Source organism: Neovison vison, chromosome 2, assembly GCF_020171115.1.
Source record: "Neovison vison isolate M4711 chromosome 2, ASM_NN_V1, whole genome shotgun sequence".
Classification (NCBI taxonomy): Eukaryota; Metazoa; Chordata; class Mammalia; order Carnivora; family Mustelidae; genus Neogale; species Neogale vison.
Window position 1 is genome coordinate 188,611,153 of NC_058092.1, and position 14,755 is coordinate 188,625,907.

Here is a 14,755-nt window from a genome sequence, read left to right on the forward strand (position 1 = left end):
CTCATTTGGTAGAATATGCAACTCTTGGTCTCAAGGTTGTAAGTTTGAGCCCCACATTGGGTAGAGATAACTTAAAAATATATATAGTGGTCGTGGTTATTCTACTTAAAAGTTAGAAAATGGCATTTCTTGGGGTGCCTGGGTGGCTCAGTGCCCCAGGAACCCCACGTTGGGCTCCATACTGGGCGTGGAGCCTACTTTAAAAAAAAAAAAAGAAGAAGAAAAGAAAGAAAGAAAGAAAATGGTGTTTCTTTACATGTGTCTATGTTTAAATGTAGATGCTTAATGGTGCCTGCTGTCCTTGTCTCAAATTGGCCTCGGGGTCTGCAGTTGATGGTGAACCTTACAGTTTCAGTCTCTGCCTCTCTTCTCCCACGCGACCCAGCATCTTACTTCAAAACTTTTCTCATTTTGCCACAGTTTCCTTTCACAGCATGGCAGCAACTACTGTCGTTTCTACTGTACATGGAAAACTCATTCTTTGGGAGTGTAGTAAAACAAAAATTAATCTTAAAAAAAACACTTTAAAAGTCTAGATACATGCAAATTATTTTAAGGCATCAATTGGAGTGTGAAGGACTATGGCCCTTTGGGGTTATACTTAAACCAAATTCTGGAGGTTACAGCTAGAGAATGGCCAAGATGACCTAGAAAAGTTCACTGTAAGTCATTACATGCATTTGACTTACCAGGCAGATAATAGAGGACTCTAAACAGGAGGGAAAGAGAGAACAGTTAGTTTATCCATAGATTAGAATTTAGCTGCGGCAACGTGTGTTAAAGGGTGGGAGTTGGAGGGGAGGGGAGGGTTGGGCTGGCTTGCGAAGTTAAAAGGTAGGAATAGTTTGGGACAGAGAAAAGAATGGCATAAAGGATGAATCCTTTCAACTCAGCATACATCTGTTTTTAAAGAAAGTGACCCATTTGTCTGACTTTGCCACGAAGACTAATTATTTGAACACGCCTCTCATGTGCACGTCCTTTGACGGACACGCTAGTGTCTTAGGGATAACTGACACATGTGATTTCTTCCTCCTCATTTCTTAGCAACTCCAAGAACTGCTACAAGTGTGCAAATGTTGGGAGCATCTTTTTCACAAAGAAATCTCTAATTCTGCCCTGTAGGGTTTTTTCCACAACAATTTCCTGTGATATTTCTAATAGGTTCATTAAAGATCTGGGTGTTCTGAAGTCATCCTTTCGTGTGGTTAGTACCATTTGTGGTCAGTCTTACTTGTGGTTTATATTTGGCCAGAGCATTCACAACCTCAAAAGCCTTTTCCAGATCTTCTCTGTACAGGCTTTGGCTGGTTCTATGTACTCTGAATAAAATATTACTGTTCTGATGCCACATCCCATGAAAATTGCAAATTCTTCGTTAACTATATGAACTGCTTCCCACCCTAGTTGTCCCAGTCTCCCTCCTGGTTTCATACTGTTGGTAATATTTTGGCCTCAGTTTTGTGTGGAGGCTTTGGGATTTCTTACAGCCTGGTCTTTTTGTTTGGTTTGAAATGCAGATTATTTCTCTAGCTTTTTTTTTAATCCATAAGATACATAAGTGTATCTCTTACACTGTTTTCATTTCCCTGGGACATTTGGTCAAAGGCAGAAGACAGATTGCTGTCAAAGAGTTTAAAATTGTTTAGCAAGGTAGCGAGCTCAGTCTTAACCTTTCCCCTCTGGGTGACTCTGTGGATGTTCATTTTTTTCCCCCCATCTCTCAAGTTGTTTGAGCAAGGAAATCATTTCTTGCATACTCTCTGTGTTCTATTTCATTTGGCTCATATTTCCTTGGATTCTTTATACATATTTTATGCTACCAGCTTTCAGGCATAAAGGCATAATTGAGAGGCATGCCTGGAGTTGATGGTTTGTTGTTAGCTGATAGTTTGATCAACACATTGGGACTATTCTGGTTGGTCCTGACCTAACACAGGGGTTCACCTTAGTGGACTGTTGTACAAGGATGGTGGCAGGTGCAGGGAATTGCCCACTTCAGCAGAGCTGTGACATACTTGATCTGTTTCTCCTTCCCTCAGGAAAAGCTTTGCCAGCAGAAGTATAATGTCTCCTGCATAATGATCATGCCCCAGCACCAAAGGCAAGGATTTGGACGGTTTCTCATTGATTTCAGTAAGTGAAGTGCTTTACTTACTTTCATGACCCAGGGAGCTGATGGCTGTTAAAAAAAAGAGTAACACATAAAACTTTATTTAACCTACTTTGTTGTTTTTATCAGTAGATAATAGGCTTTCTCTTTATATTTACATAGGTTAGAAAATCTTCCTCAAGTGAAAAATTTACTGTTGCTCACTTATTGTGCTCTAGGAAATTGAGACTAGATTGCTCGGCAGTGTCACTAGCTCACAAAGCCATTACCCCGAATGAACCGGCAGAATTGCATTCCATTCCGTGGCGCTCATGCTCATTAGCACCAGAAGAGGCAATTATTTGTGATTAGAGCTAACGGAAGTATTATTTAAAAGGATTTTCAGCTTTCTAAAATTTTACCTATAATCTTATCAGTACTGGGCAAGAAAGGGATATTTCTGCTTAGAAAAACAATTCTTTAGGTGGCTTATCCTTTGAGACTTTCTAATAGAAATAACTTTTATTTTACTAATTTCCCCTTTTTGTTATGGAAATTATATAATGTTTTTTGTCTAGAAGGTTGCCCAAGAAATGGTTTTTATGCACATTTGTATCTTCAGAGTCTCTTCAATTAAAATTGGAATGACACGGTGAAGTAGACACAGGATAATATAAAAAACATAGGTAGTTTTTTTTTTTTCTCCTTGTTTATGTTATATGGGGTATGTAAATGGAGTGCTAAGGTACATTGGAAGAATTCATTTCAAAATACCCAGATAACACGAAGGCCCAAGTATCCATGATAATAGTAATTTCTGACCATGAAAAACCTGTCACTAGGAACTATGTGCTTTATTACCAGATTGTAGTTTGTCTGATTATAAACTGAAAGAAGGAAAATTTAGGAAATTGTATATTCTTCCTAAGGTACATCAAATGCAAAAAAACCCCACTATATAAATGTGCTCAAGAAGAATCATGAAGAAACAAATATGCTGTGTCCAGATCTATATTACTAGATACTACAATTTATTAAAGTTGAGGTATAAAATGACTATATAGCAGTTTTAGACAGATGTGCGCAGTCTGTTGCCATTGAGAATATTACTCTTTTTTTGAAGTATTATTTATCGACTGTTTTCAGTTAACATTTGTAGTTGTTAATTCATTGTCTTAGTCTTTCCCCTTGTTTTCCTGATCTAGTTCTCCCATGGAGGGCCATCTTACCAGGAGGTCACTGTTACTGTTTTGCAGAGGTCTAGATGTAATCGGTTCTATGGGCAAATCCCTTCTTTTGTGTGTGGCCACCATTTAGAAGTTGTTCATAAACATTGTGGTTTCTGATGTACATAGCAACAGTTCGGGCCTTAACCTTTGACACTTTTAGCATCTGCGTGCCTACAGAATAAGGTAAACTCCAGAGCTCTGTATCCAGAGGCTCCTAGCACCTACTTCCAGCTAATTTTTTTAGGCTTTTTTATCTGCTAATCTCTTTTTCCTCAGATACTCTGAGCATGTTTCCGTATTTCCATTCTTTGTCTATACAGTCCTTTGCTAAAGTGACCACTTCCTCCTCCTCCTTCCCCAGCCTCCATGTGTTTAGAATCCTACCCATTGTTAAGAGCCAGCTCAGGAACCTCTTCCGTTTGATCCTACCTCCTGAAGATTCATCTCGTTCCCTTCTTGGCTCCATATCTCTGTAGCATAGCAGTAGACTTAACGCCTGCTTTAGTGGTGATAACTGATGTGTCCTACTTCCAACTGACTGTAAATTCCTAGGATACTACCTTCTTTGTTTTCAGTAGGACAGTATGATCAATAATCTGCATTTGATTTATTTTCTTGATTTGAATGGAATCTCCAAAGTGATAACACAGTACTGCTCACAATGATTTTCTACCTAAAATTTAAAAGGGGACTACTGCTTAATGGGTTAAAAACGCAAGTCTTTAAATAGATTAGTTCTTATTTGTACAGCATGATCTGATAGTGAGACCTTTCACATAAGAGGACAACCCAGGAACAGAGTTCCCTTCAAATGCTAAATCTTTGTGTTAACCGTTTTAGTGAGAACTGTATTGGAGTCTACCCAGTATTTTTAAACCAGAACTTTGGAGCCCATTGGAACCTTTCTGGATTGCTCGGGCCATCACAATGAGTGCCACCCCTTAGGGTGTGTCTGGGTAGTACAGTGCTGAGGGTGTAATTTTTTAGATTTTCTCTTTCCTGTACCCTTGACATTGCCCCTGTGCTGGGGTGGGTAAGCAATGTGGTGAATGATTTGAGTAAACTTGAAAAGGGCTTGGTGTTACTCCTTCATAGAACAGGAAGCTGGGAGAAGAATTTTACAGTACTCAATGAAAATGGAAACTGGTGTAAACCCAATAGAAATTCAATTAAAAAAAAAAAAAATCCTTGGCCCCAAAGTTTTTAAAGAAGATAGAATAGGCTGCTGAAAAAATTGATAGCATCTCCTTCTTTGGAGTTGCTTAAAATAATAGTAGATAATATCTTTCTAGAATGATTTAGATCCAGCCTTGCAAGGTAAGGAGATAAACCCCATGACCTCTCATAATCCTCATCAACCTCATAATTCAGAACTCAGGGCAAAATAGATAACCAAGGTTACTGGTTTTCTAAAATGTCCTGGTTTTTTGTCTTTTTTTTTAAGGGACCTTTTAATGGTTAGATTTATTTTATTTCTGTTTTGTACATGAGCCCGAGGATCTTTTGGTCAGGGGATGTATTTTCGGTAATTCAGATAAAGTTGGGAAGGAGGAAAATACTTTGTTACTTTATAGTTACTACCAATTTAGGAAGCTGAGACAAGAGCAGTAGGAAGAGAGCTATCGCTGCCCAGCTACCCACTTGCCCGCTGGATTGGAAACATGGGTGCCATGCACTGTGAAGTGTGTGGTGTGTATATAAAAAACGGCAAATCCCAAAGCTCTGAACACTGTTCTCCAGCAGTGGTCATCCATGGGACTAGATGGCTGCCCTGGGAGCAAGTTGTCGTCTTACTCTTCCTGGAACAGCCTGCCTGGGGTTTGCGGAGCAGGGCTCCCTAGGAGGTCATCTGCAGAGCTTGGCCCAAAGTTACTAAATGATACCAACTCCCAGTCCACTCATAAACCATCTCATGGGTTTTGTGACTCTTTGCTCAGAACCTAAGTGGGTAGTGTGGAAGGAGTGACTGTCAAGGTTGAAGTTGATACCCCATCGTTTCTCCTAGAATCTGAGATTCCTTCTCATCTCCATCTCTGTCTGCACACATGCACACGTGCACACACACCCCATACCCCACAGCCCAGTCATGAGTTCATACTGTAACCTTGCATTCCAGGTCTGCACCACCACAAGGTTTTATTCTGTCTCTCCAGCAGTGAGAACTCTGACTTCCATTATCTACAGTGTACTTCCTGATATGCTCAGCCCTAGATCACACACTGAGTACTTTCAGAATTGCTTACTCATACCACCACCTAGAAATCAGGCCTCCTAACTAGAGGTCAATATTTGTATGTATTTGTTTGTTTTGAACTTGACCTGGGGTGTATTTAGTCAAAATACTGTGTTTGAATGTTACTTCGCTTAGTTTTTTTTAATTTTCCCCCCCTTCAGTGTGGTTATGTCATTCATTTGAAATATAGTTAGGCTTTCTTGCTTCCGTTTGTTAGCCACCTTAGTTTTTCCTGTGTCCTTGGTGTTTTGTCTTCGAAACATAAAACATTATTTTCAGAGTTGAAACTTTATTAAAGGGCGCCCTCAGGGAAGTGTCATTCCCTTCCGCCATTCCCTCTACCCATCCCCAGTCCTTTCTTGCAGGTCACTGACCTCACTGGTTTTTCATTTGTCCTTCCCAGGGTTCTTTTTATGCAAATGAGAAGTGTATTCTCTTATTTCTTCTCCTTACTCACAAGGAGCATACTGTAGATAGTCTTTTACATTTTGCTTTTCTCCACTTAATAATACATCCTGGAAATCACTCCTTACTACTTTCTAGAGATCCTCTTACTGTGTTCTGGAACCCTCCTAGGTATGGGAATATAGGATATTACCCAATATTTCAGTTTTAAAAGTGCTGTAGTGTTGGGGCGCCTGGGTGGCTCAGTGGGTTAAGCCTTTGCCTTGGGCACAGGTCATGATCTCAGGGTCCTGGGATCGAGCCCCACATCGGGCTCTCTGCTCAGCAGGGAGCCTGCTTCTCTCTCTCTCTCTCTCTCTCTCTTCCTGCCTGTGATCTCTCTCTCTGTGTCAAATAAATGAATAAAATCTCTAAAAAAAAAAAAAAAAAAGTGCTGTAGTGAGTAGCCTTGGGCTTATTTTGACTGATACATACTTATGTAGCAGGTTTGGTTTATTATATATGCTTTCAGTTGTTCAAGACTCTGCTTGGCTGGGCAGTAGATAAGCTGATAATGAATTGTCTTTTACTCAAGCCCGCAGAGCCAGAAGCCTGTCTGGGGAGCAGGATGTAAAACCCATCCTCCGCAGCTGACCCAGGAAAGCAAACTGATTCAGCAGTAGGTTGCAGAACATTGTTCCAGGTGGTGGTGAAAGAAGGTGGCATCATTAACTTATTCATGTGTGTGTTATAAATGCATTTATTTGATTCTAAATTGGATACCGGAGGAGGATAGTGAAATGTGACTTAATTCATTTTTTTTTTAACCTGTTCATGCAACCTTTGTTGCTGGTGGGGGGAGAGGTGTAGTGGTGCCCATCCTCGTTTGGCACTCTACCAAACACCAGTGACAGAAATGAAGAAGACATAGTTCTTTCTCAGTGGTCAAGTTCACTGAGTCAGCAGTTGCTGGATAGTATGTTTGTGCAGTATATATTAGAACTCATAACAAGTTGAATGAAAACATTCCAGACCAAGAGAATCTGAATCATGACTATGTGAGGAAACATGTTAGATGTTTGAGTAACTGCAAAAGAAATTCCAGGTAGATTCAAGATTTAGATGATCCGAGGTGCCTGGGAGGTTAGTTGTCCAGCTCTTCTTTCTTGATTTCAGCTCAGGTCATGATTTTGGGACTGGGAGATATCAAGCCCTGCATCGGACTCCATGCTGGATGTGGAGCCTGCTTAATACTCTCTTTCTTCCTCTGCCTCTCATCCTGCTTGCTTACTCTCTCTCTCTTTAAAAAAAGAAAGATTTAGATGATTAACAAAAAATGAAAACACAAAAACTTTTAAAATGTAGAAGAAAGGATATGCAATCCTCTGATCCTTGGATGGTCAAGGACATCCTAACACTAAATGTTAACACATCGAAAGAGAGCACAGAAGCATGTACAGATGGCTTGACTATATAAAAAGGTAAAATGTCTATACAGTAAGAAAACTTTTTAATATTTTAAAAGAAAACATAATGGGAAAGATGTTTGCAACAAACATGACAGGTAAAGCTTTGACAGCTATGGTATTTAAACAAATATTTAAAAGGAAAGGTTTGATCGTGTTAAAGCATAAACCTTAATAGAAAAATGAGCAGAGGACACGAATGCAGAATGCACAGAAAAGGAAACTCTTTGGTGGCAGCAAGGTTGCTGACATTTGCTGAGCACCTACTGTGTGCCAGCCACTTTCCTGAGAGAGCTGACTCATTCAACCCTCACAACACTGGTTGAGACATTTTAATCTTGTTTTATGGGTGAGGAAACAAGGCCCAGCTAGACTAACTACAAATGGCACTGCTCTAGTTTTGAGTCCGAGCGCTTAGACTCGAGGCCACGTTGCTCCGAAGTCTGTCAAGTACAAATGGCTAATTAAAATGAGAAAAGGAAAAAACCAAAAACTGCTGGTGATTTAAAAATGAAAATTCCAGTAACTGCAAAATTATAATTTTTTGGCTACCAAATGAGCAAACACTTTTAAATATAGCTATATCTAAGTTGACTTAGGTGGGCTCTTGTATTTATACTGGAGGAGGTATAAATTGGTAGACATTTTCCAGAACTTTGATGGTATATATCAAAAGCATCAGAAAGAAATTTATTCTAAGGAAATCAGAATACTTTCATCAGCGTGCATTAATTTCGTATTTAATGTAACATGTTTTGTGTTAGTTTTTTAAAGAGGGGACTTTCCTGCTCCTTTCACACCCTCCCCCAATTACAGCAGTATAAACCCATAGTAGAAAGTTAGAAAAATACCAAGAGAAAATTAAGTCCCCCACACTTCTGTTACTCAAAGAGTTAATGTTTTGGTACAGTTGTCTGTCATGGTGTCATTGTTTATAGTAGAAAGAAAAAACTGAAACCCTCTCAATATTCAAAAGTAAGAGAGAACCATTACCCTGAGAAAATTATGGTACATCTATATAATAGAATATTAGCTATTAAGAATTAATATTCTAGGGGCACCTGGATGGCTCAGTGAGTTAAGCCTCTGCCTTTGGCTCAGGTCATGATCTCAGGGTCCTGGCATCAGGTTCTCTGCTTGGCAGGGAGCCTGCTTCCTCCTCTCTCTCGCTCTCTGCCTGCCACTCTGCCTACTTGTGATCTCTGTCTGTCAAATAAATAAATAAAATATTTTTTTAAAAAAGAATTAATGTTCTAAAGAATTTTTAATGAAATAGGAAGACGGTTATAATAACTACATGGTTTTTTTAAATTGTATATATGTATGTTCTCAATTACATAAAAAATATGTGCAAAGAAGGGAAAGAAACACACTTTCAGATTATGTCTAGAATTAGAATTACAGGCAGTTTTTATTTTCTGCTTCCTACTTTTTGCTGTAAAAAGTGAAGAAAACTAGGAATCTGTGAAGGCCTGACCTAGGGGAGTGGCAGCAAGGACACGTGGAAATGAAGCAGGTATTTTCCTCTTCTGCAGCAGGTAGAACTCTGCCCAGCACCTCTCCTGCTCAGTCAATGCTAGATGAATGGATGAATGAACTGAGCTTGGAAAGGTAGTGAGTGCGGCTTTGGCCGTGTTACCTTCACTGTGATCGTGACTGTCCATGTACAGATTTCCCTGGGAGTTTGGAGCTCAGCAGGGGAATGCATTAAACGGGGCAACTGTCGATACGGATGAGAACAACCTGGGAGAGCGTAGAGAGACAGAGCTGAGGATGGAGTCCTTGAAGTTACAACGTGTTAAGGGCTAAGAGGATGAGGACGTTATCAAGACAACTGAAAAGGGTCCAAAAGTAGGAAAAGAATCAGGGAAGAAAGGTGTCAGGGAAGCAAAAGAGGTCAGTATTGCAACAACAGTCTTAATCCTAGCTGACCTTTCTGGAGCACTTACTGTGTGCCAGGCATTGTCCCCTGAATCACGCAGGTTCATGTGCTCCATCCTTGCAAAGACCTTAGGAGGCTGGTTACTGTTATCACTTAGAAACCTGTCCAGAATCACTCCCCAGCCAGTGTTCAGTGCCCCAGAGAAGAAGATTAAGAGACGGTGTAAGAAGTATACTTTGAAGGACCGTGGTTTTTGTGGAATTTTAAAAAAGTGAATTCTGAAAGCTTAACCATCAAGGAACCGGTTTGTTTGTTGTTGTTGTTGGATTTTGTTTTGGGTTTTTTTTTTTTTTTAAGATTTTATTTATTTATTTGACAGAGATCACAAGTAGGCAGAGGGTGAGGGGAAGCAGGCTCCCTGCTGAGCAGAGAGCCTGATTTGGGGCTCGATCCCAGGACCCTGAGATCATGACCTGAGCTGAAGGCAGAAGCTTAACCCACTCAGCCACCCAGGCACCCCTGGTGTTTGTTTTTTAAACTACAGAGGCTGGAGCACTGGTAGCAAGAAGGCCAGGGAGCAGTGATGGGAAAAACAAAAAGTGATATCCAGACGGGTTGAATGCAAATTTGGAGGGCATTTGATGAAATTCCAAATTTCTTTCCTAATTTAATCAAACATGCTAACGAGAATTATAAGAATTCTAAATCTTAACTTTCTTCCTTGTTTGTTTCAGCCTTGGCATAACCTTGGGGAGGGTTTTATAAAGGGTAGATGACAGTGGGTCCGAAAGTCTACAAACTTACACCTTCGGTCTTCTGAGACTAGTACATAGCCAGTAAGTTTATCAGTTACATAAATTATCCGTTAACTGTACACTTAAGCATTTTTAAAAATTAGTGTCTGTTTATTTGTAGACTAATGATGAAAGTTTGTAAGCAGAATCAATTCTTGGCTTGCTTTATTCAGTATTAAAATACCAGGCAAGGTCTCCGGATTGTCTTTTAGGAAAAAGAACTCGAGAGGACATAGGAGTGATTGAATGAATTAGGACTTGCAGGAAGTCCCGTCTGCGGACCTTTGCTGTGATTTCGGTTGAGGGGTTTCTCGGTGGTTTTTGTGAGAAATGTATACCATTTAAGAGCTGAGTCTGTGTTAGGTGAGTCTGCTGCAAGTTGAGTGCAGATGACCCAGTTTTGTGCCTACGTGTTAACGACTTTGGTCACCTTGTTAGTGTAGTCAGCAGTGTCCTTTGACTTCTCTTTTCTTCAAAATGCCACACATATACACACACATTCCTGGATTTAAGAAAAATAAGGAATATAGGAAACTTGGGAGGAAAGATGCCTCTTGGTACCATTTAATACCTAGTTTCTTTCTCACTGAGAATTAGTGGGTTAATGTTCCACACCTTCATTCTTTCTCCCTTTGGGTTCTAATGACCGGGATCTCTCAGAGTCCAGGCTTGTCTTTCCTTAGCCTTCTTAAAACTCTTGACTGGTTTCCTGAGGAAGCACTCCTTAGAGCAAGGAAACATCTTCTGAGTGGTTTCCCAATTCCTCCTCCTCAGAGCTCTTCTAGGTCCATCAGACAGGAATAGAAAGAAAGCCACATACTTCATCTCTACCCAGAAGGATGTGCTGTTCGGTGGGTAACTATATCCACTCCCTCAGAGAGAGAACAGCTTCTTCCCCTGTATCTTAGATGCTAGCCACTGGCTTAAATGTTGTAATATTTGATACCTAAATTCAGGAGGAGTACGTGTCACAGTAGTTGAGGTCGTCCGCTAGCAACTTGCAGTTTTAATAGTCTGCCCTCAACAGACTATTTTAAAAGGGATGCCACTTAGAAACTTTTCAAAGCACAATTTAATTTAAGTAAAACGTTAGGATTTAAGACGAGGGCCGTCTGGGTTGCTCAGTGGGTTAAGCCTCTGCCTTCGGCTTGGGTCATGATCCCAGGGTTCTGGGATCGAGCCCCACATCATGCTCTCTGCTCAGCATGGAGGCTGCTTCTCCCTCTCTATCTGCCAGCCTCCGCCTACTTCTGCCTACTTGTGATTTCTCTCTCTGTCAAATTAATTAATTAATTAATTAAAAAAGAATTTAAGACTACTTTTTTTTTTTTTTTTAAGAATTTAAGACTACTTGAGATTTAGAGTTGTTTCATCCTACCTGAAAACTTTTTTGGAGCAAATTTTTTTCTTCTTTTTTAGAGATTTATTATTTATTAGAGAGAGAGTGAAAGAGCACAAGCAGGGGGAGCGGTAGAGGGAGAAGCAGGCTCCCGGGATAAGCAGGCTCCCCGCAGAGCAGGGAGCCTGATGGTGGAACTCCAACGCAGGACCCTGGGATCATGACCTGAACTAAAGGCAGACGCTTAACCATCTGAGCCACACAGATGCCTTGGAGCAAATTTTTGATACTGGCAGGCCTCTCTCCAGTTAAATAGGAATTTTAATTTAGGAATCCAGTTGGTTGTATTCTAGTAAGGCCTGTTTTCCCCGACTGTTGGTACTCTTAAGTTGCTGAGACTGTATGGGGGTCACGAACTTCTTTCTGACAGCAAGTTGAGAATAATTTTAGGGTGAGCACATTCTTTCCAGGAGCTGGTCCTGGCCTGACAGGTCCTGGTGACACATCCCACCTCAAGGGTCTCTGGGCATCACTGCCCTTCCCAGCGGGTGACCTGGAATGGTTACAGGGATGTGTAGATAGCACGACCTTCAGCCCCATGGTGGCCAGAACTCTGGTGCCTGTCACCTCACTTTGAGCAGTGTCATCCTTTACCCAGGCAAGACATGTGAATTCTGTCTTCTCTGTGACGGGGTAGAGGCCGGGAAGCGTGCACTTGGGGCCTCAGTTCTCCCTTCGGTAGGTTGCTTTGTAAGTAGTTCGCTTTCCCCCATTTCTGAGCCCCACAAGCTGAGCATCAAAGGTTTTGAGAGACCATGACAATGTCTCTTAAGGACATGTTATATGACTGAAACGCTGATCCCCTGTAAGTAAAGTGAATGAAGGAGCTATAAATTTGACATGTGGTATTTATTTCCTTAATGCAACTTTTATTTAATAGTTTTCTCCTTTTTCAGTGGCACCGACTATTAAAAAATGCTAAAGGCTAAGCAAGTGTAGAGTCACTTCGTAAGTTGCATGTGTCTTTTGTATATTTATTATTTATTGCCCATTTCTTTCACCAGAAGTAAGATTCCTGGGGATAAAGACTTTGTTCTCGGGGCAGTCTCACCTCCTGGGCAAGCCTGGCACTTAGTAGGTCCTTATTATTTGTTGACCAAATGTTGAATGGGTTACTGTGGGAAGAGCTTCTTCTTTTTTTTTTTTTTTTTTAAGTTTTTTTTATTTATTTGACAGACAGAAATCACAAGTAGGCAGAGAGGCAGGCAGAGAGAGGAGAAAGCAGGCTCCCTGCTGAGCAGAGAGCCGGATTCGGGGCTCGATCCCAGGACCCTGGGATCATGACCTGAGCCGAAGGCAGGGGTTTTAACCCACTGAGCCACCCAGGTACCCTGGGAAGAGCTTCTTAATGTACTTTCCTCACACGTGATTCTTCTGAAGAGTTTAATTTTATTAGAACATAATCAGTCAGCTGTGGTTTACTTACTTCCAAAAGATGTCAGGTGCGCCCTGCCTCCTTTTGAGGGCTGGTGTCTTTGTTCAAGCTCAGCTTCTATCTTAGGACCATTTAAGCTGCGTCAGAAAGAAGATTGCCATTATCCACTGTAACCCTTGGGCGGAGAGATGAGAGCTGTGACAGAACTCACATTTACACACAGTTGGTTGAAGAGAGAAGCTTCTCTTCTCCTGACTTTCATCAGATAATTCATTTCTTCATGCATTTATTTTGGAAGGAAAATTCCAACTTCCGTGTTAAGGAACCGTCAAGAAAGCTTTTTTTTCCCCCTGTGCAGAGCTCTCCCGGCAGCTTTCTCTCTGGGTGAGCACAGCCCTGGCAGTCATTAAAGAATAATCAGTTATGCTTTTGAAATGGGGCTCAAGTTCTTTACAGCCTTCTCTGGGATATCCTTCCCACACCTCCACCATGACACTTGCGGAAACACTGGACCGGCAGCTGTGTCCTCAGACCTCCGGGTTTTGGAAGACGTGTTTTGGCTTACAGAAGAATAAATATGGTGACATACATATTTAATAGGATTCTAATTTATAATATAATAAGGAAAATGGCTACTTTTCCTTACTTTCTTGTTCTGATATGTTGTGCTAAAAGCCTTTGTCATGACTGTTTTATGACATTGGGCTGAAGTGCAATACATTTTAATATGTTGAAGATAACATCAAAGTTGAAAATTGAGCTCTCCGTGATTTATTCAGAGGTTGACTATTACCGAATGCAGAGAAATAAGTTGCATGAGGCAGTGCAGCTAACGATTTATTTATGTATCTTTTTTTTAACAAAGCTTGTAATAAATAAGAGCAAATAAATAGCTCTTATGGAATAGTTTGTATTCATTGCTTCAATGAAAATGTTGTAAATAAGAAACATACGGTCTATAGCTACCGTTTCACCTTACATAGCTTAGAATTTTTTCAAGATTTGGCAGGCAGGGGCGCCTGGGTGGCTCAGTGGGTTAAAGCCTCTGCCTTCGGCTCAGGTCATGATCTCAGGGTCCTGGGATCGAGTCCCGCATCGGGCTCTCTGCTCAGCTGGGAGCCTGCTTCCTCCTCTCTCTCTGCCTGCCTCTCTGCCTACTTGTGATCTGTCTGTCAAATAAATAAATAAATAAATAAATAAATAAAAATCTTTAAGATTTGGCAGGCAGGTGGATTGTTTTTACAAATCTTTCTGTCTGTTTGGACTTCTGACACTGACCGGCATTCGTAGTGAGTCATTTTGAAACCATACTACTGGGCAAATTCTGTTCACATAATTAGTTTGGGAAAACCTGTCTTTAGCCGAAAACAGGAAGCTTGACAGCACTATCATGGGGGTCAGGCTGGCCCACTGCTGAACTCCAAGCCGTGAGCACAGTGGGATACACATAGTAGTTGAGCCAAAAAAGGGTCTGTCGTGGGAGTAAGTAAATAAGGGAATGCCGACATCTCATCATCGCTCTTCTGTGTGTCCCCCACAGCACCTATCACAGTCACCTAGCTGGCTTAGGGCAGCTGATTTTTGACCTGAGATCTCTCCCTCTGTTTTTTGCCCTTCTCCATTCCCTGATCACTTCTTCAGTAAACATGCTTTATTTACACGGACTCTGCCAAGGGCTGGCCTAGGTGATGAGACCATAAGGATGAAGGGTCCCGGCCTTGTCCCTAGGCTAGTGGGTGGTCGGCACACGGAGGATTCATCCCAGGCACACGACACTGCATGTTTGGGTGAAATACGGGGCTGTGCCAGGACAGAAGAAGAAATGACTCCCAACTCTTTTCCTTTTCCCACTTCAGGTACATGCAAGGGAAGAATGTTTCCTAAGATTAAGCATCTGTTCT

The 14,755-nt window shown here is 41.1% G+C and overlaps 1 protein-coding gene across 4 annotated transcripts in view; it reads left to right on the forward strand.

Annotated features, from left to right (window-relative positions):
* KAT6B (lysine acetyltransferase 6B) overlaps positions 1–14,755 on the forward strand; it is a 187,322-nt gene that overhangs the window by 147,729 nt on the left and 24,838 nt on the right. For all 4 annotated transcript variants that reach the window (XM_044239874.1, XM_044239873.1, XM_044239875.1 and 1 more), the window contains exon 13: positions 2,043–2,136. In XM_044239874.1, coding sequence (XP_044095809.1) covers positions 2,043–2,136 — 94 coding nt within the window. The remainder of the gene's footprint in view (positions 1–2,042; positions 2,137–14,755) is intronic.